At 42.1% G+C, this 24,278-nt stretch overlaps 2 protein-coding genes across 19 annotated transcripts in view; one reads left to right on the top strand and one right to left on the bottom strand.

Moving 5' to 3' along the window:
• Positions 1-5,495, top strand: part of FHL1 (four and a half LIM domains 1) — a 36,255-nt gene extending 30,760 nt beyond the window's left edge. Inside the window, exon 7 of the transcript XR_003993079.1 lies at positions 5,485-5,495. The gene's annotated coding sequence lies outside the window, so the exon portion shown is untranslated. The remainder of the gene's footprint in view (positions 1-5,484) is intronic.
• The window catches only part of MAP7D3 (MAP7 domain containing 3), a 44,959-nt gene continuing 20,792 nt past the window's right edge, over positions 112-24,278 (bottom strand). For 3 of the 18 annotated variants that reach the window (XM_030496951.1, XM_030496953.1, XM_030496955.1), the window contains 14 exons: positions 20,953-21,054; positions 18,802-18,900; positions 17,957-18,055; positions 16,782-16,907; positions 14,566-14,711; positions 13,685-13,815; positions 12,882-13,126; positions 8,360-8,495; positions 7,083-7,263; positions 5,718-5,822; positions 5,419-5,472; positions 4,585-4,678; positions 3,973-4,171; positions 112-3,126 (listed from right to left, as the gene is read on the bottom strand). In XM_030496951.1, coding sequence (XP_030352811.1) covers positions 2,817-3,126; positions 3,973-4,171; positions 4,585-4,678; positions 5,419-5,472; positions 5,718-5,822; positions 7,083-7,263; positions 8,360-8,495; positions 12,882-13,126; positions 13,685-13,815; positions 14,566-14,711; positions 16,782-16,907; positions 17,957-18,055; positions 18,802-18,900; positions 20,953-21,054 — 2,027 coding nt within the window. In that variant the 3' untranslated portion in view covers positions 112-2,816. The remainder of the gene's footprint in view (positions 3,127-3,972; positions 4,172-4,584; positions 4,679-5,418; positions 5,473-5,717; positions 5,823-7,082; positions 7,264-8,359; positions 8,496-12,881; positions 13,127-13,684; positions 13,816-14,565; positions 14,712-16,781; positions 16,908-17,956; positions 18,056-18,801; positions 18,901-20,952; positions 21,055-24,278) is intronic. The other 15 variants (XM_030496954.1, XM_030496956.1, XM_030496958.1 and 12 more) reach the window with 11 other exon arrangements.

The raw sequence follows: 24,278 nt of genomic DNA, 5'->3' as shown, positions 1-24,278 counted from the left end.
TTTGGGACTCTGCAATGTGGAGTAGTTACCAGAGCACATCCCAAGGCAGGTCAGCGTGGCAAGGGGTTGGAGACTCCTCGTCAGGTAACATTTAGCATTACAGAAATAAAGCATTGTTCAACTGCAAAGTTTATTTAACAGTGTGCAGGTATTTACACAGAGCTGTAACAGACAACAAACAGTATCACCACAGAGAAAAATCCCAGCATCTTTGTTGTTAGAATGATTGTCTCTGCCAGAGGAAACAGCTATCGTACAAAAATACATCTGTCCTTTTACCTAAGGCACTGCTCTAAAGGCTAAAACAGTTCTACTGCATTCAGAGTAGCAAAAAGAGAGAGTAAGAAGGCTGAGTGGGGGCTTCCTATTGCAACTGCAATGTCGAGGAAAGAATGTGTTTAGTTCCAGCGAAACCATTTGTGTTTAACCACTGCAAGCACAGCTGCCTCTTGGCTGCTTCGTGGGAACTGAAGGACCAGCCCCTGCTTACAGCAGGATTCGAGACAGCTATTCTGTAAAGTAATCACTTATCCAGTATCTCTCTTACAGGAACAAGGCTGCATTCTTACTTTTAGTAGCAATTTCTCAGGAGATGCTTAGTTAATCTCTTCATGCTGTAAAAAGCAGCCCAGTTGAGGTTAAACATTACTCAATGCAGGCTTTAGGGGCAGGGAAATACATTTGCAGCTTGCAGCCACCGTTACAAAGCTAGAACAGGAACACATCAAATAACTAACATGGACAAACATGACTTCAGTGGTCTAATACTGTTATGTACATAATAAAATAATACTTCCATAAGTGTAGATAAATAAGGAATTCAAAAGGAAACAGTTTTAAAAGCAGGACATGTTAAACTGCATGAGGACAGACATCTCCAGGTACTCAATGTAATACATTAGTGCACACGCTGTAAAATGTTTTGATGTTTGCCAATAGATCAAAACATATTAGTGATGGTCCAACAATGCATTTGGAAACTGCCAATATTTTCACATTAGGAAATAAGGAATTTTGCCTCTCCATTCAAAACTGAAGATATTCAATTCTGCAGTTTTAAACAGCACCTGAACCAACGAGGAACAGCACTGTTCTAGGATGCTACAAAAGGAGTTCAGCTTTAACCACACACTGAATGAGACTCACTTCATCAAGTGCCAGTTTAGGAAGATGCAAAATGTGGCCAGGATTGAAGTGGGAAGCCTGCAGTGGCACATTGATGTACATGATAGCAATGATAGGAAAATTAAAAGAGAGACTCAAACAGGTTACTGTGAAGGGAAACAAGTGATACTGGAAATACAAGGAAATCTTCTCTAACAATTAGCTAAACGAATGGAAAAGGAACATCAGCACAAGAGTTTCCCTGAACTGTTTCAAGGTGCAAAGCTGAGGTTTGGCATCCCTCTCCCTGGTGGTTTTTGTATGTTTTTTTGCAAACTTGAAGCTGGATAAAGGTAAACAAGCAGCTTTTCAAAACAAGGCCTTCGGTACTTGGTAAAACACTGGATTACTGAAGTGCAATCAGGTTAGTTCCAGGTCTCTAGTGTTCACAGTTCTGTCCAAAGAGCAAAGAGAAGAAAACATTTAACCATCACAACTGTGTGCACACCACATGGTCTATGAGCACTGTCAGAGGCTACAGCCAGGCAGTGAGCACCAAGCTCCTTAGTTACTTACAGTTTAAAACCAGAGCAGTAGCTTTTCCTTTTCTATATACGAATTATGTATTAAACCATATCAGGTCTAACCCTTTTCAAGTTCAAAATTAAAAGGCAACACTTTTTCTTTACTAAGAAGTTAATGACTGATCAGAACAAAATGCCATCAGCAGCATCACACTGAAGCCAGCTAGTCGAAGTCTCGCTAAGGCTGTGCCCATGGGACTACAAGACGCAAGAGTGACAGAGGAGACTCAGGAAACAGTTCAGGCTAGAAAAGTGCTACACTTTAATCAGAGAAAGTGCTACACATCACTGAAGGAAAATGCAGATATAGCAAGTCTTGCTTCTTCAGCTACCATCCATTTCAACTGTTGACACAGTCATTTCTCTCCTGGAAAGAGATCTCTTGCTGTGAGCACATCCATATAGCTTTAGCTCCAACACCAGACAAGTTTAGTCTTACACGAACTAGCTTGCTGAAGCCTCTCTGACAGGCTATGCTGTACTGCATCAGGGTTTGGCTTCTCAAGCACATGTGGCTTCAGATGCAGCCCTGCTTCTTTCAGGAAAAGCCAGAATATTGCGTGTGCAGCTTCATTGCTCCTCCCAGAATGTAAAACAACCGTCTGCAGAATTTAAGGTTGGTGTTACCCCTCCTCAGTGAAGCGAAAGGCTATTCTACAGTAAGTAGAGGGGACAGCTAATACCTTGCCAGAGACCTTTGCCAGCATCATGAAGTTACAGAAGGAGGGGAAAGGGCTTGTCTGCAGAGTTCCATCATTTAAACTGTTAGTATCTTCAAAATTAGCATGTGCCATTTAAGATATCTTAGAAGCAGCCTGAAATACAACAGATGGGCTGGAGTGCTGGTAGGAGATACAGGAGCTTCACAGGGGCTCAGCTGTGTCTTTGGAAGAGCCTTAATGATGGGCCTTAGCTGCTGTCTAGAGCAAGTCCCTAAAAAGGCATCAGTTGGTGACTCCTTTTGACGGGATTCCAGTTACAAGCACTAAAGAAAGAGCTTTCCCTTTGGTGCTGGGAAGTGGAGAGAGTGGAAAAAGTGCCTTGAAAATAAGAAGCTGTAGTTAAGGCAAGGAGAGTAAAAAGCAAGGAAGTTAATTACCTAGCCAGAGGAAGAGACAGATAGGGAAGTCAGCTTGGATTACCTGATGAAGCATCTATAGGTTTGGTCAATGAATTCACTGCACCATCTTCCTCAAAAGCCAATTTGGGACTAGAAGGTATTGTAGCAGCATCATTCAAGTTTTGATTACAGTTACCAGCAGAGATGCTGTCCGAGCTCAGTTTGGGTGACTTGGAATGTACTCCAATGTCAATAAACTCCTCAAAAGTCCATGAACTGGCTTTTCCATTAAGGTTCTGAATAAGTCCAACTGTATGATCAGCTTCGTTAACACCCAATTCCACCGAGGCATCCGTAACCATTTCTTTTGCAGGATGGCTAGGGAAAAGAAAGAGAATGGATACTTGTATTATCATCTCTGCATGTTTAACCTTTAGACTGATTACAGGCCAGCCAATATCAGCCTGCATGCTTTGCAGAGCAAAGAATATCCTCAAGGGCATTCCCAGACAAGCTGCCACACAGGATCTCCCATCCAAGAGCCAACGGGGAAGAACAACTCACCAACACAGAGCTACTTTTTACTATACTGATAGCTCTCAGGTAAGGTCTGGCTCCAGAAAGCCCTGCACCATTAAACCCCTATTTTAATAATGTGATTTTTGACTTTCTTCTCCAGTTAGGACTTTTTAAAAACAAAACTGAGCCTCAGAGGAATATTTAAAGCAGATTCAAAATCTGAACCCAAATCAGAGTGATCCATTTTCATTCATTCTCAAGAAAAATCATGAAAATGGCTTTATATTGCATCACTGAAGGAATGAGATTAATTTATCATCACTTAAAAGAGTTCACAATGTCATTTCCAAATTAGCATTTAGATAAGTAACTGGAAGAAGCATCAGAGGACAGATTTTCCAGTAGTAAATGGAAATGATTTATGTTCAAAAAGATAAAATTTGGAATACTAAAACCAATTCCCATTAATGGAGGCTTTTATAGTGTATCTGGTGTTTCAGCACAACTGAAGATGTTCTAGAGCTTTCTGTAGGTTATACTTCCTTTTTAGGCTTGTTCCCTCCCCTCTTGTGTAATGCTTTAATGATAAAGGGGTGTAAAATTTGAGGCAAGGCTATATACACCACATTTAACTTCAACAGAGAGATGTTTCTTGTGTGATGGATAAGTGCTCTGACAGTAAAGCACCCTTCTACATGGACTCACCTGGAATCCTTTAGCTCAGGAACAAGTAGAGACTCCTCATCACTTTTCAAATCACTTCCGTTCATAAACACTTCACTGGCCTTCACCTCGGACACGTCTTGCTCCTCAGACTCTGCAGAGATCAAGCTATGTGCAGTCCCTAAACAACCCTCTGCCTCCCCCTTGACTTCCTGGAGCAGGTCAATGCCATTCAGCTTTCCTGAAAGCGGGGGGAAAACAAAGAAGAGTTAAAAAAGAGCTTCAGTAACAGAATTGCTATTCTAAATGAATAAACCACAAGTGCCAAATGACCCTTCCTAGCCAACACTTGAGGCACTTGGCTTCAACAAGCTGCCTCTAACAACATGAAATTAATTGTCCATCTTTAAAAATACACTTGTAAAATGGAAGCATATTGCCTGCATTTCACTCCTAAATCATTGTTGCATTTAACCCTTTTGCCTGTCTCTTGTGGTAAGGAACAGGCAATGACCTGGAACTCTCTTCCAGCAGAGCCTCCTTGGCATTGCTGGGATGTGTCTGAGATGGGCACAAAGCTATTACACAAGTGACCTTTTAAACATCACCAAGACACTGACAGCCACTTATAGTTGACTCATCAAGCTTCCCTACCTGGTTGATCAGTCTTCTCCAGACCCAGCTCTTCCTCCTCTTCAATATCCTCTCCCTCCATAGCCTCTGAGGCAGACTTCCCTTCATTCTGCAACTGAATTGCCAGAGTGTTAGTCGGAATAACTCACTACCCTCTAGTGTTTCACAAACAATTCAACCACAGCTCCTGTGCAGGACTCTGCTGTGCAGGACTAGTCCAAAAGCTAATAAACACTCAAGTCACCCAGCAACACATGCTCTGCTAAGCCAGAGCCTGCAAACGAACATGTAAGGACCCACTTCCACCTCCTACCTATCAATTATTCCTGAGCTCCTTTCCCCTCCTTTCTCCAAGGTGTATTTGCAATTGATTTGCAACTCTATGAAGACTTGGGTCTTTGAATGTGCAGAGAAAACCAGCTACTCCTCAATGTAATATGCACAATGTAACATGAACCTTAGGCCACTACATTAACAAAATACATCCAGTTAACTGTAGCAACCCAAGAGGCACCCAAGATTTGCATTAAGCAAGCAGAAGAAGGCAGGAGTTTAAGTTTTATGGGGAAAACCAGCCCCGGCAGACTGCATATAGTTAAATAAAAAAGAAATCCATTAATAACCAGATTTTTCAACCAATCTGCAACTGCTAATGTCAGATCACATTGTTTTATAAACCTTGAATAAAAATGCAAAGACTTGGTCAGAACAAGCAAAGCAGAAGAACATGTGCAATGGGAAGCTACTGAAAAATCATTCTGGTGCACCAGAACCTTGCACTTCACATGGAAGCCAGGTAGGGTAAGGGTAAGAGAGGAAGACAGGGTACAAGGCAAAGCCTCCTCTGGGAAGTACCTTGGATTCATTTTGATCTGATTTCCGTGTTCTTTTCATTATTTCTTCGATTCTCTGTTAAAACAGGGAAGAGAGTCACAATGACACACAGAGCTTTGGATTTCAGCATTCAGGGTTCAGTTTTCAATCATTCTACATTTTCCTATTTCATACATTTACTACTTTATTCCCTCTTTTTAAAGCTCACAAGCCAGAGCTGGCCTTTTTTAAAAGCCCACACTACTTCTATTTAAATTGAGTTTAACACCTCAACCACCACTTCAGGCTGAGGAACCTCTCTGCTTCCAAAGCAGTTGTACCTTTTTCCTTTCAAGCCTTTCCTGCATATTTTGCTGCATAATTCTCTCTCTTTCCAGCCTTTGCCTTTCAGCCTCTTCTTGAGCTTTTGCTTCAGCTTCTTCTCTCTGAGAAATAAAGCAAAAAGACGAGAGCACCCAATGTACAACTCACTCCCAAGAGTCAAAAGCAGAGATTCTGGTTCAACAGACAGGAATATCAGACAATCTCTATTTAATATTCCCATACATTGGAGCTAAATGCCAATTACCCAGCCAGTGCCATGAAATAGAGATATTACTATGACATTCAGAAACTCATCTGAAAAGGAAAATTATGTGCATGGCTGTATTATGAGTGTGCAAATATTCTGAATATTGTTGAGCTACTCAGGGTTCCAACTATGCTTCAGGAGGAAGACTTGTGTTCAAGTGATCAAGGCCAGAGCCTTGGGTGACATGGTCTAGTGTGAGGCATCCCTGCCCATGGCAGGGGGTTGGAACTGGATGATCTTAAGGTCCTTTCCAACCCAAACCATTCCACGAGTCTATGACTTGTCTAAGAAGGATAATTTATAAACTAACAGGACAGTGATTACATCCTAAATGTGGCAAAGCTAACTTAAAATTCTTAGCAGTCAGGTATTGCTACCAAGATACTTGGTGCTGAGCGTCTTCTGTTCCTTCTACACAGGAAAATCTTTTCCAGTATGGCCAGAAAGAAGATAGAAGGATAGTTAACACTGGATAATTGTTATAAACTTAAACATAAGCTTTAAAATAAACGTTTAGACACATGACAATGCCATGCAGCTCTTTAAACACAAAGAATCTCATTGTAAAATGGCTTTAATTTTCAACATTCATTGTATTTAAAGAAAGTCCACTTGCTGTAAACCAGCTTCCTTCAGTTAGAAGGATGCCTTTGTAAAGCTACTAGCTGTGGAAGACTATTTAGCAACAGGAAAAGCAGACTTGGAAACACTCCCCATCTTTCTTTTAAAGGAATGGAGCAAGCCAGATGACTTTCCAGACAGACAACCTCCCTGTAATCCACAGCTGTAAGCTGGTGAAGTGGGCTCAGTACAAATACTATGTGTGTGCCAAATAGCATCCCACATGGCTAAAAACACTTCCCAAATACCTGCTTCTGCCCCACACTATCATGAAATGTTGAAAGAAATATAAATCAGATCATATAGACTAGAGCATGGAAATGACTTCAAGACATTCTCAAATCCATCTCAGACAGGATGAACTCTGCTTTGCATCATTCCTGACAAGAGATTTGTCAAAACTGTTCTGTGAAGGAGAATCAAAGCCAACCCCCTCGAAAACGCATCAGCAGCTTGTGTGAGGAGCACAGCTGGAGCCTACAGATAAGCAGACCTGGTGCTGGAGCTCTGCAAGTTTCTCCTGCTCTTCCTGTTCTTGGCGGATCCTCTCCTCTTCAGCTTGTCTCTGTTGTTCCTCATTAGCCAGCCTCTTTTCTTCCTCCTGCTTGCGGAGCTCCTCCTCCCGTCGTGCTTTTTCCTCAATTGCTCTCTTGGCCATTTCTTCTTCTCTGATTCTAGTGTTTCCAAGATACAGGTTATCAAAGGGGGTATTTATCTCTTGGATAGTGTGCATGCCCATGAGAGACCAGGAAAGCAAAACGGTTCTAAGTTATCCAATCACAAAATACCTGCGCAAAGATACCTTCTGGTGTGGATTTACAAGTGCCACCATCCACACCAAAGGAAAAAGCAGAGTAACTGGGAAGAAACTATCTATGAACACATAAATGTTCTTTGCTGATTAAGTCAAGGTTGCTCCAATAACAGAATGTTTGTCTGAGAATTGGATTAAGCAATAACTATTTAATAAATACCATCAGTATCCATGACATGACTGAAGCTTTTCATCACTGTCAAACAAATTTAGTTGGATTTCATGAAAGGCTCTTTCTTCTGTGGTCTGAATTCCAGAGATACACTGGAGGTGTCCACCGCCTGCTCATAGACATATCTGATGACATTACTGACACAACATCCATAGCAGACTACATGCAAGTTTATGACAGCTTTATACCCATGAGTGAAACACAGACAAAATCTGATATTCCACCATGTTCACAGAAGCACTGATAGGTGACTCCTGATCTGGAATAAAGTTAGTCACCACAGAGTTAATAATTGCTTTTTAACAACTTCTATGCAGTGAGCCAAGTGCCTCCTGATTTATCACTTTGAATTACCTGGCTGCAATACTTCTGGTTCAGATTTTGGATCACTAGTATTAGATTTAATGTACATCAAACCTCTGCCTGAGTTCATCAAAGGGAAGTTTAATACAGAGAAGTTGACTACTTCAAGACAAATACAAATGAAACAAATACCAGTGGTGTAAAAAGCACATTCAAGTTTTGAAATAAAGGCACCACTGGTGCCTAGAAGGAAAAAGCAGCCGTGATTTGCACAAGGCCTATGCATTACGTATATACTGAGGTATAGATTAATGATATACACAGCAACCTGCCCTATCTCCAATGGTGCTAGTGCCTGTCTCTGCTTCAGGAACTGCATGAAGATTTATAGGAGCTTAAAGCTTAGGAAACACACAGCTGAGTGTCCGTTCCAACCACACCCCAGCACTGAAAGCATCCCTTCCTTCTCCTGAATTATTACCTTTCCTCTTCCTGTCTCTGAACTCTCTCTTGGTCTTCACGCTCTCTTTGCTCCCGTGCCAGACGCCGTTTCTCTGCCAAGATTTTAGCAGCTTCTTCAGCTGTGGTGGTCCCTGCTACTGTTTTGCTACTTGATTCTGCAAAGGTGAAGAGAAAATGATGTTAAAACAAGCCCCTGCAACATTAAATTAAGATGTTATCACTGCGAGATGAGATCTTTCTTTTGGCCACTTCATTTATCTTTTCAATCAGTGCTCATCACTCAGTGAGTATACCTCGTATCTAAAGGCCCACAAGGGCCAAAGGGAGTCCTAAAGAGATGCAGGGCAACAATATCTCACTGACACTCACATAATAACAACAATTCATTTCAACTACACTGGTCCAGCCATATTCCAGATGATACAGTTATTTTCCAACTACTATAGTACTAAAAACATGTTTCTGAAGAGACACGTTTATTCTGTAACACTTACAAACACTTTAAAGAAAACTGAAGAAAATACTGCACTAGGAAATGCACTTAACTGCCTTCTAATAAAACCAAACACACATGACCCAAAAGAGCAAGTATTTTCTTCTCTGGCTCCATAACATTATCATTCATGCCTTTATATTCATAGGGTATCTCAGGGTGCAAATAATCACCATTTTATCTGGCCCTGAAGGCACACACTAATGACTTCAGTAATACCATATTTCTACACATTTTAGCAACAAATCAATTGCCCATTTTCATGGAGATTGGGACAGCTCCAGCCACCAGGTTAGCAGCTATTTGCACAGGCCTGCAGTTTAGGTTTCATTGTGTCCTGCCTGGTGTTATGGTGTCTGAACGTCAGAGAGACTGTTATAAATTCACATCAGGAAAACACCAAACGCACACTCTTGCCATTAGTTGCTCTCAATATATATTGAAAGAACTCTGATTTTTATCAGTTATTCCCACTCTCTAGAAACTGTTTACTGTACAAACTATTACTGTTTGTAATGTGACTTAAGAACTCATCTGAATGCTCAGAGAATTAGCTTTTGCTGTCAGTAGAGCAACAGCATCACAATGTTGGTGAAGACTTGCCTTGCTTCTTTTTAGTATTTCACAAATCAGCACCTATGTGTTTGCTTAACACTTGAAAAGCCTTGAAGTTAAGATAATTTTAATGAACAATTACATCAGGGTTTGATCAGTTATTTTGCTCCTGACCTCAAGGCAAATCATTCAAAACACAATGCCATCATTAGGAACTTTAATACCTGGAAAGCTGCTTAAGCCCCATGGACACGTAATCACTGCCTGCAGCTGTAGGGCACAATTACAGAGTAAACTCTCAGTGGCTGAGTCACAGCAGTGTTTTGTGCCTGAAAATTGTTCCTGCAGTCCTAGGAAAAGCAGTCCAGCATTAATGGGGAGTGGAGTTTTCTAACATTTAGATTTAGCCAATGCTGAAAAAGCAGCACCTCCCCAGAACACACATTCTGATTTGGGCAAAAATTTGGTCATGTTGGTGCAAACAAGAATCAGCCACAAGAGTTCCAAATTTGAACTCAGCCAAAAGGGGTCCTGGTCCTCCCCCCTGAGCAGGAAAAGCCATTTCTTTGTAGTTATAAGAGCCATCAGCAGGATCTGCCTACTCAAGACTTGCATGTGCTTTTCTTCCCATGTTCTGCAGCTTCCATTGTTATTTAAAGAAGAGAGGTTTCATTTAGTGTTGCCAGTAGCCAACCATGAGGAAATCAAGCTGCCTCTCTCCTCCTCTACCACTTGAGTGTCTTGCCAGTTTGGACAAGTCACTTTTTACAACAGAGGTCATCTTCTACAGTGCACTTGCACAGGAACCAACACAGCAATCCTGGTTTAACACAGCTGCAATCTCAGTTGTATCAAAATTGGCTGACATTTTAAATGTCAGGTTTAATTTGTTTTCTCCCTCCTCAAATTGAACGTAAATAAGACAACTCAATGCTCAGCAAGAAGCCTAAAGGTTTTAGGCTTTTAGGTTATAGGGTTATAACATGATAATGATAGCTTGAAACATGATGCATATCTGGTATTGAAAACAATAGAAGAAAATTAGTCACAACTATTCAGAACATCTCAGATATGGAAAGAACAGGGGGCATAAAAGCAGAAGAGAGGGTAGGAGACCTCAAGTCTATGGGGAACCTTCCCATTGCATGTTGACTTTTGAAGCTTTACTGATGTTTTCCATATGGTTACTTCAACAGTGCTTTCATCTCCAAGCACCCCTTGTACAGTCTGTTTCCATAAGGCAGGACATGGGACTTCCCAATATGATTGCTATCACGCCTTAAGCATTTTATACTCAGCTCTATTTTCCTTGTGCTCCCAGTCATTCCCAATAAGAACTGTCTTCTTCTCAAAGGACCTTTTTGTGATGGAAGCAGAGAGAGGGAAACAGGCAAGAGAAGTGACTGAGAACAATTGTGAAATGTCCTGTTAGTTGAATGGAGAGAAGATTCCAACACATTTCAAGGCAAGTCATTCATTCAAAATTAATCTAGGAATCATATTCCAAAACCTTCACTACCCCGATGCAAAAAAGTGAGGCTCCATGATAGTTTATTACCTATCATCATGCATAAGGTGAGAGCTCATGAAGGAGCACTTCTTATGCTTTAAGTTGAAACAAGCCTTTTCACTCTGAGAGAAGCTGCGAAAGGCTGTGCCAGAAATGACAACTGCTCCAAAGTCACTGAAAAATAAGAAGTATTTTACTGCAGGACAGCATATTTCAGTTGGAAGACACAAAAACCAAGACACAGATTTGATTGCTGTCTGTCAGCAACAAGCAATCAAGCTTAGTTTGAAGGAGAAGAAGAGATGGTATGAAGGTGCAAGTGCACAAAGCTGAAATCGGGTTGAACCTACAGCACCTAGAGACTGATTTGCCACATGCCATTCACTGATGTACTCTGACTTCAGAAGCTGCCTGGAATATGGTATTGCACCAACCCACAGGGTAAACTGCCTGCATAGAGGTGTAAAATGAAAATTGGCTTGAAAATTGAAAGGAACTTTTTAAGAACAAAGATTTTTGCCTCACTTGGCAGTATTGCAGTGTACCAACACATTCAAAGAGATAATGAAGTCATCTCTATGCCCACTATTTCCTTATCTTGTGTGTCAAAGAAAAAGAGCTTCACCAGCCCCGGTATGAATCACTACCAAGATGAGTAGCTTGAGGATTAGCAATAAAATAGAAACAGATAAACTGGGTTAGTACAGTTCCAGAAGTCAGTGTAGAGGAGACAAGGTGGGGCATCCAAGGAACAAGGATAGGTGTTCTTGTTCCAGAACAACTGGAAGATACAGAAATAAGACATATTGTTACGGAGGTTTCAACCAACCAATGACATAGATCACAACTGATTATGCCCCCTCTGAGGCATGCAAGACATTTATCACAGTAATGGAGCACACTGAAGGATGAACATTCTGAGTGCAAAGATAAGTGACGTGACACTGAAGACGGATGTGTGACTTCATACAAACATCCACACTGGACTATGACATCCAGGCTTCCTTCTAGAGGAACACATGCTCAAAGAACTGTAGCATAAATGAGTTCTTTAGCTGACTAACACTATTTCACATCCTGAGCAGCGTCAGGAAGAGCCTCAGAAATAACAGACAACTGCAGCAGCAGAGGAATGCACAACAGGAACGTACGTGCAGTAACATGCAGCAAGCATGTGTTCCCACTTACCTGCTGTCTGAAGGATTTCCACCCCCAGTACTGCCCACTGGCTGTAACTTACAGTCCAGAGATCCCTCCTTTTCCTGTTAAGTCTTCCCTAAGTTCTCCAAAGAGAAACCTCATCAGAAGGCTCTCCCGGATTCTGTTCTGGAGACAGCAGATGGCATTCCTCCAGTAAGAGACAGAGGCTGTGCCTACTTGTCGGGATGAAAAGGACTAGGAAACTAATTGCTTATCTGGTGTATGTCTCTCCTTTTTCTACCATGATAATTTCTCAGTGTGACCTGTGAACTGGCCACTGTTGCCTGTGGCAGCAATGATTATAGGAATCAAGACTGAAGCAGCCTTGTAGCTTTGTGCGAACCAGCTCTCAGCCTGTCCTGCACCAGTAGCTGATTTCTCTTCCAAGCAGGTCCTTTACACAAGCAGCTTTAAGAACTACCACCCAGACTGAAAGACCTTTGCATAGTTAAACTACTGACTTCGCAAACCTAAGCCAGGAGATCCCTCAACTTAGTGTGACTGAAGTCCAAAAGGCAAACAGCATTTCTGCTTTCCTTAAAATTATAGTGTAAGAAGCAACATTGAAAGCTCCCGACTTAAATCTCCAAGTGAAATAAACCAACTACTGCACTAAAACCCACACCCAAATGTCAACCACATGAAATTATTGTATAAATAATTGGCAATGAACAGCTTCTGCCTTAAAGCATCTTTCTCTGCCTCACAAACAAATGATTTCACCAGTCCTAGCCCACAATGGAGATGTCTTGAATAAGGTGTCAGTCACAGAGAAACACTCACCTTCTTTGGTCTTTGTGCTAGCTGCTACCACATCCCTGTCCACGGCTGGTGAAACACCTTGCTCTTGTCCTGTTCCTTCTGTGCTCTTATCCTTTGGTTTACTCTCTGCTTCAGTTTTCTTTTTGGTAATGTTCATAACACCAGGCGTGAGAGGTGGACGTTGGACGGGCGCTGATTTAGAGACTGGACTAGGAGATGGTGGCCTCTGTTTTGACACGCCAGGGGAAGGTGGGCGAGTCTTCTGCCTGTTGAAATAAGCAATGTTTTCCAGGGCTAACACACAACTGAGGACAGCAGCCTGCTTGGGTTAGTTTACATCACCTACCTCACTTCTAAAATGAAATCTATCCACAGATTACTAGTGCCTTCCTCCTAAAACTCAAATACAGGATTCCAAAATACCCTGGGCACCCACACTCGCTATCTGGGGGCTAAGATCAAATCAGGTTTGCAAGCCCTGACATCCATTTAACTCCACATCACCCTGTGATTCCTCTCCAAGAAACTTCCTACACTGATACAGGCAGATGAGTCTACTCAGAAGCTCACATGCTTCCCGTTGCTTTTAGTGCACAGACTGTACAGAAAACCAGGGTGTGTGTTGTCTGCACAGAAGAGACAAAGGTTCAAGTAAGAGCTGCAGCCCTACTGTGGAAAAGAGAAATCAGACCAAAAATGAGGTGCTTGTGTGTATAACATGGCATAGCATCAGGCATCCAAATTCTAACAGCACAGCTGTCTTGAGACAGGAAGCATCCTTCCTTTTGTTGTGAATAAAAGGAGATATTTAACCTGATGCATACCTAACTGTAGAAGGTGATGGAGGACGCTTCACCAGATTAGCAGGAGAGGGGGATCTTCTTCGGGCAGACACAGACGGCGAGGGAGGGCGTCTTAAACCAGAACCTGGAGATGGTTTGTCTGTCTCTGATTTCTAATGTGGCACATAAGAACAAAACAATGCTCACTCTCTAGAGTGCAGTACAGAGGAGTTGCTACCCCAAAACAACATCTCAACAAGATGTACTTTACATTTTCTTTATGTTCCAAAACACAGACCCAGTCAACAAGTTACCTAAACTCTGGGAGCCATAAGCAGCAAACAATATGCTTTAGGATACCGAAGAGATCAAGGACCATAAAATTCCAGTTTGATTTTAATACCGTAGTTTATAAGTCATAGAATCACAGTCTAGTTTGGGTTGGAGGGGACCTTAAAGCTCATCTAGCTCCAACCTCCTGCCACAGGCAGGGACACCTTCCACTAGAGCAGGTTGCTCCAAGCCCCTGTGTCCAACCTGGCCTTGAACACTGCCAGGGATGGGGCAGCCACAGCTTCTCTGGGCACCCTGTGCCAGCGCCTCAGCACCCTCACAGGGAAGAGCTTCTGCCTAAGAGCTCATCTCAGTCTCCCCTCTGGCAGGTTAAAGCCATTCCCCTTGTCCTGTCCCTACAGGCCCTTTTCCAAAGCCCCTCTCCAGGTTTCCTGTAGCCCCTTTCAGCACTGGAGCTGCTCTAAGGTCTCCTCGGAGCCTTCTCTTCTCCAGGCTGAACCAGCCCAGCTCTCTCAAATGCTACTGAACATTTCAGTAAGGAAACAAACTGCTGAAGCAGGATCCAATTTTGAGCTGTTTCCCCCCCCCCTGATTAATACAAACCTAATTCCTGTGGATTTTCAACAAACCTGGGTTGAATCTGGTGAACTTGCATCAGATGAAGATACAGAGGACTTCAATCTGTCGATGCTACGACTGCGCACGGGCACTTTAGGAGTTGGGACTGGGGAACTGATGGAACTGGCTGAAGCTGAACGAGGACAGAGGTGAGATTCTATAAAAGTTAGGAATTTGACAAGACAAAACGAGAACCAAGTGCACAGCATAAGAACAGGAGAAAAGGAAGAGGGAGAAAGAGAGAAAGAAAGATTGTGTGTGTTAGAAACCATACAGAGAAACACCACAGGCAGTGCACGTTGCAATGGGTCACGGACACAGACACCACCACCACACAATTAGTACTTTGGAAGCAACAGCACCAAGAACAAAACCATTCTGAAAGCAGCAGTCTGGAGTAGGTAAAAATAAAATGCTTTTCCAAATATGGTCTGAATTTGTATGCACCAGAGTTACTTTCGTTTTAGTCAAGCTGCATCTCGTCACAAATCAGTTTTAATGGCTTAGCATCTTTCTTTATGAGTTCTTCATGACAGGTTCAAATGTGAAGCATGTTTCCCCCACACTCAAGGAGGAAATCTTCCTTCTTTTCAAGGAGTAAACACTTGAGTAAATCACTGTGATTACTGTGATAAAGCAGCATTACATTAAGAATCTGGGCATTACTTTACAACCTTTTCTTGTGAAATTAGCATTTGTACAATGCTATTCTACTCTCCCTCTCTGATCCCTTTATCACTATATATGTGTGTGCCCTTTATTCAAGTTAACAAATCAGAATAGGTGGCGTAAAAGAAACCTATTGAGAGGAAAACATCAACCATTAAACTAAACTACCCTTCCTACCTGAAGTACCTTCACACATAAGACACTGAAAGCAATTCTACCTTCTAATTGCTTTTTCACTAACATGACACAGATAGGTAAGCATACGTAGGTGTAAGAATAGAGACTGGAGATTTCTACAGCCTGAATAAATTGTGATAGATGCAGCACTTGATTCTGTAACTTGGAAAATACATTTTATTTTTATATATACAGCATTTGTGCAAGAACTGCATTCTGTGTGTGCAGAGCTTGTGCTAAAGCACAGGTACTTTCTACTGAAATGAAGAAAGTGCCTTTAAGTAAACTGATGAAACCATAAGTTATCTTTAATTCAGCAAAAGTGAATAAGTCACATGCTGTCAGTAACAGTGAAAAAGATGGGATTTCCCCACATGACATGAACTGAACTATTCATGGTAAAATAAAAGTGGCACAGAGATAGGTGTGCAAAAATATGACCACTGACCACAAACCAGTACATGAAAAACTGATGATTACACAAGGGAAGCAATGTAGAAATGTCACCGGTACCAACAAGGACCAAGTCAAGTGGCATAAGATCAAAAAATAAAGATGGAATAACACACTTCAGAGGAAACAAGCAAAACTGGAATGCAAGTTGTAAGGTAAGAGAGGAGAAAGGACTCCACATTGGTTCCAGATATGCATTTACTGGGCCATTATTGCAACCAGTAACAATTATCAGACATGTGGGATGCAGCCAGGGCTTGCCCACGAGGCAAATTCCTGTGCTAGTATTAAGCTGAGGCACAGTGTGGGCTTATCAGCTCAGTCTGGACCACTATAAAATTGCTCAAGCCACCGAGGGCTTCTCTATGATACCTATAGTATCTTCTCCTGCTAGTATACCTCTACTTCTACAACCAGCCTGAGTGAAGCCAGCTCAGGGCTCCCTGTTAAGATAACCCCTTTGTCATCTTCCTACAAGAGTTTCTCCACCTAAATAAATTTAGGCTTTGCACTTATTCCTTAGAGCCTCCTTTGAAATTATACACTTGTTTGAGTTTTTCTCCCTTTCATTTCTTAGCACTGATGTCTGACCAGTACGTCTCAGATTCATTTGAGACTACACCCAAGTGCAGGTCTCTGTCAGTTAAAAAACAAAACCCAAACCCAGCACCAGCATCTGGTTCTCTGCAGAGCAGTTAAACTGGCACTGGGGTTTAAAAGCCAGTATTACTCTATGGTTTTGTAAACTAAACATGCAACATAGCATATGAATTGGTTATTACTGATCAAAGAAAACCTTGGGTAAGTTGTATTACACATAACCATGTATTAACTGTCTGATTCACACTGAAGTGTAGCACAGTTAACAACTACCATGCAAGTTCTTTCAACTGCATAGGACTTTGAGGTTTTGCTGCCCTCCTGTTACCTGAGGGATCCTGTCCATCAGCCGATAATGTAGCAGCACTTTTACTCCTAGCTAAGGAGGCCTGTGTAGGGGCGAGGAGGCGACTGAGTACGCTACTGTCCAGAGGACTGAGCTGGGAGCGACGAGCTGAATGATGGGAACAAATCAAAAAGGATCCAACATGAAAAAGACAAGCAGTACAAAGCAAAGGAAGGCTGTGAGCATTGCTGCAAATCATAACAGTTTTGGAAGAAAAATACTGAAGTCATGGAGAGGGAAATCCAAACTGAAAGCACAGCAGGGTTAAACACTGCAATCTTATGTTGCACTTCTTGTCCTTGGCTTGCTTAATACTGGTGTGCAAAGACTGGCACGTGTACAACAGAGGTGAATGCTGAAGTCAGTCAAAGCACAAGAAGTTTCTGACCTAGCTCTTCAGAGCTAAATTCTCTAGATTGCAGGCAAGGCTGCTCTGGCATCATGAACAGAAGACTTGCAAGTCAAAGTGCATGGTTATTGTCAGGCATCATTTGCACACACAGATTCACACAGACGGCACCCATCACCGCCCCATACAGGAAAGATTCTAAAGCAGAATATCATTTCCACTGTTGGCAAGGGCTGCTAAAAGGAAAGCTTCAGAATTGTTAACTGAAAGGGAAAAACAGGTTAGAAAAGTTGCTAGTCTTCAGCTTTAGGAAGGCTTCCTAGAAGAGAGGTTATCGGTAACCTAGTGAGGAATACACAGACCAAAGGAGACTGAAGTGAGAACAAGTTTCTTCCTTCACCTGCATGCACAAAGTTTAGGCCAGCAGCTGGAACAGAGAAGTTGCTTTTAAACTGAATAAAGAAAGAGAACTTAAAAGCAAAGGTAAGATTTAACTAAGAAGTGTACACATCAGTGACATTTTTACTCTATTTAAGCCTATCAGCTTTCAAATACATCTCTCTCAAGCAGAGAGACATTTTGCTATCTGCTTACAGTGCTGTTTAACAAAGTCAAAGTCTTTCTTTTTGGTCCAAAGGGAGAAATTTAACCGTTACCATTTACAATTTTATCTTCACCACTGGGTAACTAAAAAGCCATTAAAAAGTCCTAAAAACATAAGAATCAAGGAAGCCAGTGAAAGGTAACCTATCCAAACTTTACTGTGAATGGCTTTAAAAAGAAGTAGTCAGCTTTATGAAACAACCACCTGTTTTTTCTTCCTTTTTCACTTTTTCTAGTTCTGGAGAGGATTGGGGTTTACTATTCATTCTATTCAAAGATGTGCTCCTCTTCTTTTCTGTTCCTCCTAGAGACCAAGCGTAAGGAAGATTATTTTTAACAAGACATTTAGATATATGATTCCCTAAACCACCATTCCCATCCTCTGCTTTTGCCAGTCTAAACCCACTGATCCATCATTATGAAGCACTATTTTCTCATGAGTTAAATAGTTTGGCTACCACATGTCTACTCTCCCCCCACCCTTCCACTTTTCAGAGGGATAATGCTGGTTTATAGACATAGTTACCCAATATCTGGCACTGCAATGTGCATAATATTTATGCCACAGTTCACGGACTACATGCACAGCAATGAAAACCTGAGTAAAAACACTTATAATGAAACTGGGACATGGTTTAACATTATAGAATCCCAGACTGGGTTGGAAAGGACCTTAAAGCTCATCCAGTTCCAACCCCTGCCCCGGGCAGGGACACCTTCCACTAGAGCAGGTTGCTCCAAGCCCCTGTGTCCAACCTGGCCTTGAACACTGCCAGGGATGGGGCAGCCACAGCTTCTCTGGGCACCCTGTGCCAGCGCCTCAGCACCCTCACAGGGAAGAGCTTCTGCCTCAGAGCTCATCTCAATCTCCCCTCTGGCAGGTTAAAGCCATTCCCCTTGTCCTGCCCCTACAGGCCCTTGTCCAAAGCCCCTCTCCAGGTTTCTTGTAGCCCCCCTTTAGGTTTTGAAAGACTTCAAATATCCAAACTGGCAACTTCAAATATCCCATTTACTGCCTCCCAATTCTCAAAACAAACTGGTTTCTAGCACCTTTCTGTTCCACCTGTGAACCTTTGAGTGCTGACTGCTGGGAATGTGGAGGAACTTTGTTATTCAGTCTGTTTAATGATGCACTTCTCTTTGTGGTACCTGGAAGTCAAAGTGCATTTATTAAGCATGTTGAAAAGCCCAGAAGTCCCCTCCAGCACTTGCCCCACTTCCCTAAGATACAGAGTAATTACATCACTTTATAGCATGAATCCTTCAGAAGCAGGAAAACTGGATAGGGGAAGAATTACTCTATATAAAGGATTAATTCTGAGACTGCATTTTCTGTCATCTGATTTCAGCCATCTTTTACCAATCAGCCATTTCTCCTTCAGTGTCAGATCAGGAATCACTCTAACTTGTGGGGTGATCTAAATGAGCGAGTTAGTTGATCTCTACATCCTGACCATGTGGATCAGTTGAAGTCCTGTCCAAATGTCTTCTATTTCAGGCCACCTGGGAACTTCTCCTCCAAAGGAAGCCAGGATTCAAAGGATTTCAAGTAACTTTGAAAGCAATCCCAATTAGTTCATAGTTAGTGACTTTGTTAGCAGCTTTACTTGTATTTTACAGCCCCGTTTCTGACTCATACTCAGAGCTGAACCCTGCAGACACATGATATATAAATATCATTTTAAATCACAAGCAGTCTCCAGTGACTCAGAGCCCCTGCCAGTATAGATACAGTCACTGATTTCCCTACCAGGCATACAGAGTAGGAGGACAAGTTTTAATGCTGCATCACCTTCCAGCATGAACCAGCAAAATCACTGTGAGCTGTGGCCATGGTAGGGATTCTTCCAGCACACTTCATTTGATCCAAGATGCAGACTGACAGAACACTGCAGCACAGACCTAGGTGAACTTATTTTGTATTAAACAGCTCTTAGCTTATTAATGCTCTGCATCACTTTGGAAAAACAAAACCAAAAGCATCTGGGATACAGATGAAACACTGGGAAGAATCCCCATAGGGAAATCTCAAGCTAAACAAACTGATACGTGCTCATGCAAACAGTTTTTAGTTTTGTTAATAAGTAGATTAGGACAATTCCTTGTGTTTCCTAATCTCTTTGGGTTTTATATTTGGAGAAGGCAAATTGCCATGATTTGCAGAATGTATTGGGATGGGCACAGGGGAGAAGGCAGAGAGGACACGCACATGTACAGGGTGGGAAAACCAGAGCTCGCTCTCATTCTCTACATCCCTGTCAAGATTAGTTGTGTGGTGCTATTTTAAACATGACGAGTTGCAATCAGGAGCTTCATCCATCATGAAACTGCAATTCAAAATGAGGTTGAAGTCACAGAAATTAGCAGATGATCTCTAGAGTGCAAAAACTCCAATTAAAGTAAAGAAATAGCTGGCTTCCAGGCCACTTCTATTCCTTGGTAGTCACTGGCCCAGTAACCCACCCAGAATGCTTGTAAGCAGGGGTGTGCGCTAATTGTGTAAGAAATGCTTAATTTGAGTATCAATATCAAGATCACACTAATTTATTGGGCTAAGAAATGGTGTCAGAGCTGCACGCTACGGCTACAGTCATGCTAGAGCTCCAGGTCACAACAAAACTACCTCCTCCCACCCAAAACACTTCCACAGGTATCAGGGGTTTTCCTGCATCCTTCTTGATACAGTTAAAGTAGAACTGTAGTATTAAAAAGAAAGTGTGTGTCTACAGGGTACAGGACTGGTACAAGAGAAAGATGTCAAACCCAAGTTGATTTTTAAGTTCCCCCAGGCAATCAAATGACTGAAGCTGTCCTAACAGAAGGCAGCAAACTTCATTTTTGTGCTATTTCTCTTTTGCTGAGATTTCAGGGTGTGATTTAAGGCATGCGAACCCCTAAAGATGATGTGAAATGATTTGTGGATCAATCATTCGCCCGAATTTGACTTTAGTAAAACAATTAGAGATATAAAAATAAAAAGCCAAGAGTTTTTACCGTTGCTCTTCTCCTCTAACAGAGATTCATATCAACTGAGTCAATGCCCTCAACAGTTCAAGCTGGATTAACAAACTGCATGAAACGTATTTGAGATCAAGACATGAAGCGAGTTACACAGCAAGGGAGGAAGAGGAGTGTCACTCCACCTCCTGCCTCCTCCCCAACAGCAGTTCTCCTGCCACCAGGAGACACAGAAGCACTTACTTCGATCAGAAGCATTTAAAAGCGCTGCGGATGATGACAACCGTTTATTCATGACAGCTTCTGCCTGTTTGAGGTTTGCTGTGGAGGTAGACCGCTTGCTGGCTGTGTGAACAAGTGCTTGCTTTAGAATTCAGCTTCATACACCTCAGGAAGAACCTTTTACACGTTGCTGTGAGCTCACTTTGGAAGTATTACATCCTGAAAGCCACTTTTGCTTAAGGAGAAAGACGCATTATGTGTTTTGATACAAGCAGCACCAGTTGCAACGTGCACAGAAAAGACACGTAGTTCAGTGGAGTCATGTTTTGTGCATATGTATGAAACGTGATTCTTAAACCCCATGCTCCTAACATGGAAAGGCAAAAGCTACTGAGGTTGTGTGTTGTTACCAGAGTGGTGAGACAGAGAAAGTAACAACAAAACCTTCATTCTTTCCACATGGATATGTCAATATAGTTTTCCAATCACTAGTTAACAAAACCAAATGCTTTTGGAGGGATAAAGGCAAAAAGCATTCCCGCTTCTGATTCTTTCCCAAGGGTTGCTGTAAATATTCTAGAAATTTCCAATTTTTCCCTATTATCTAAACCTTAACTTCATGTTTCCCATTAATTTTGCAACTCTTTCGGGGAAAAAACCCTGCCACAACAGGCATTAATTGTTTCTTTGTACGTGTATACACACAGACCTACATACACACATAGAAATCATATCTCATATGGCAAAATTTCAAGTTTACTAAAAGCCAAATACCTGCTTTTTAGTGCCAAATAATGTACTTTCAGGATGAACACTACTCCAGAGTGTAAAAAAGACTTGCAAAAGCATATACCCGTTGCTGTGGGAACTCAATAAGCAGAAAACAGTAATACACACAAAGTAGGGAGGACTAGCAGGATAACCACAAGGAATTCCATACATCAAAGGCAAGGAATCGATTTTCCTGGCACATTGCACAGCAAAGAAGATTAATGGGAACTCATTAGTGCATAAGTACCAAAGGAAAGAGCAGCACAACTCACCACAGAGGAAGCACCTTTTCCCTTTGGCCAGCGTGCTATAGCATCCTCACAGCAAGCACCAGGATGCAGGATTCCTATGTACAGCCCTGTCCCTGCATGGTACTTTTGACACCCATACCCAACCTTCCTGAGCTTGAGGCCTCCTGCAGAACCATGTCAAGTGAAAACCAGGTTTTGGAGCTGAAGCTACACAAGTGGCAAGCTCTTGTCACAGGGAACAAGAGCAAAGTTCCTATGGGACTTATCCCATGGAGAAATGGGGGATCTACTGAACCCAGTTAAGAAACGAAGATCTGAGCTTAGCTTACCTTCCCAACACCACCAAAAAGGGCATTTTATGAATGAAACCTAAGTACTGGGATAACTAAAACAGCATTGAGAGGTTTTGTATATACAAAAATCAGGAAACTCCCAAGTCACGTATTTGGGTGTTTTGGAAGGTGAAGACTACCCTCTAGTGTCTGCTCTTAAAAGCAAGCCTGGCTCCTGCGTCAACTCAAGAGTGTGAGTCTGAAGCCTCCAAACATCGTGGAGATGCTTCATACAGATTTCTCTTGGTTCAAATTAGGACTTCTGGACATGCATGAAATCTGAGATTTCATCTATCCCCTACTGAGAGCCAAGTAAATCTTGCATTAAGAAAAATTACACTGAGCAAAGTAATTCTATTCCAGCAAGTCCTGGGGTGGGCTGTGCTGTGTGTTAAGAGATAAGGGATGAAACTTCCACTAGAAAGTCTCATAGAATCCCAGACTGGTTTGTGTTGGAAGGGACCTTAAAGCTTATCCAGCTCCAAGCCCCTGCCACGGGCAGGGACACCTTCCACTAGAGCAGGTTGCTCCAAGCCCTGTGTCCAACCTGGCCTTGAACACTTTTCAGTTTGCATTAATTGCCCAAGATCTTGAGAAGTCTTTTCTGATCAATACATCTGCAAATATATGATCAGATAGTCTCAACTTTTTCCCTACCTCATCCACAGGACAGCTTCTGCAAACTTTAAGCTTTGACTAATTCACTAGGAAGAAAAGCTTTAGAAAACAGGATGTTCTCAAGTAACTCAGTCTGGTTATTTAGGTATTTACACAGTATCTCTTGAAAAAATACCACAAATATCTTTTTTGGGGGAGAAAGAATACTTGTATCAAGGGATTTGAAATGCAAGAAGCACACAGCACCAATCCCATGTGATACCAAACATCTGTGTAATGGAAGTGGGGAAGCAAACTGCAGCAGCAAAGCCAAAGCAAGCACAGGACTGCCTTGCAGCAAGGCTTGCCATCGGGTAAGGAGCTGGGAAATATGGTACCTCAGGAAAATCATTACGAGAGCAAGCAGCTCTCAATCCTAGCTTCTCACTGAGCTTCACTGAGAGAGGGTGCTGCAGCACTGCCTGGCTGAGGTTGGGTAAAATTAGGCTAAATAAAGTAAGATTACCAGTCTCTCACTTCCTCCCAAACTTCTACTAGGACAAGGAAGCTCTTTATTTAGAAAGGAGAGACTCTGGCAGCCCAATTTCTATTCTAATAGCATGTCTCCACTACAGATGCACCTGAACATCTTGCTTTGCTTAGCAGTCATCACTAAACCTCCCTCATTTACAAGGGCTGTGTCATCAAAGATGCTTTATTCCCCAGCCTTGCCATTTCTCCTGGCAGACCCACACCCTGCATGTTTCATCTCAGCACTGACAGCAATGCCATTAATGTAATGTTTGACTTGGGGGCTTCCATCAGTTTTTGCATTTCAGGCCATCAGTAGGGTACTTGGTGCAGTCTCAATGAATCACATTCTGTATGTAACAGAGAATGGCTGATGGTTGGTGAAACGTTCACTTTCCAGAGCACACTGCCTCTATCAATCACCCACAACTGCTGCTTTACCAGTCCCTGTTCCTAAATATTACTGTTGTCACAGCCAGTTCATGGATTCAAACACAAATTTCACACTCTGTGGATGCACAAGTCTTAAACAGATACTGTAGTCTTTGTAGTCCATGTTTTCTAGCTTGGTGCCAAGTTATCCACATTGATCTACCATAGCTGAACTTATCTGCTCCTCCTCTTGTCACTTTATGATGCATAAGATACAGCTTAAGTGCTTGTTACCACATCAGGAGCATGTTTGTTTGAAGACACTTTAACGTGCTTCATAGAATCATAGAATGGTTTTGGTTGGAAAGGACCTTAAGATCATCCAGTTCCAAGTGGCATGGGCAGGGACACCTCACACTAGACCATGTCACCCAAGGCTCTGTCCAACTTCAGCAGCACTGAAGATCACCCTCCACAATCCAAAGGACAGCCA

The sequence above is a fragment of the Strigops habroptila genome, chromosome 9, assembly GCF_004027225.2.
Source record: "Strigops habroptila isolate Jane chromosome 9, bStrHab1.2.pri, whole genome shotgun sequence".
Classification (NCBI taxonomy): Eukaryota; Metazoa; Chordata; class Aves; order Psittaciformes; family Psittacidae; genus Strigops; species Strigops habroptila.
Note: the sequence above shows the minus strand (reverse complement) of the source record. Positions and strands in the feature narration are given on the sequence as shown.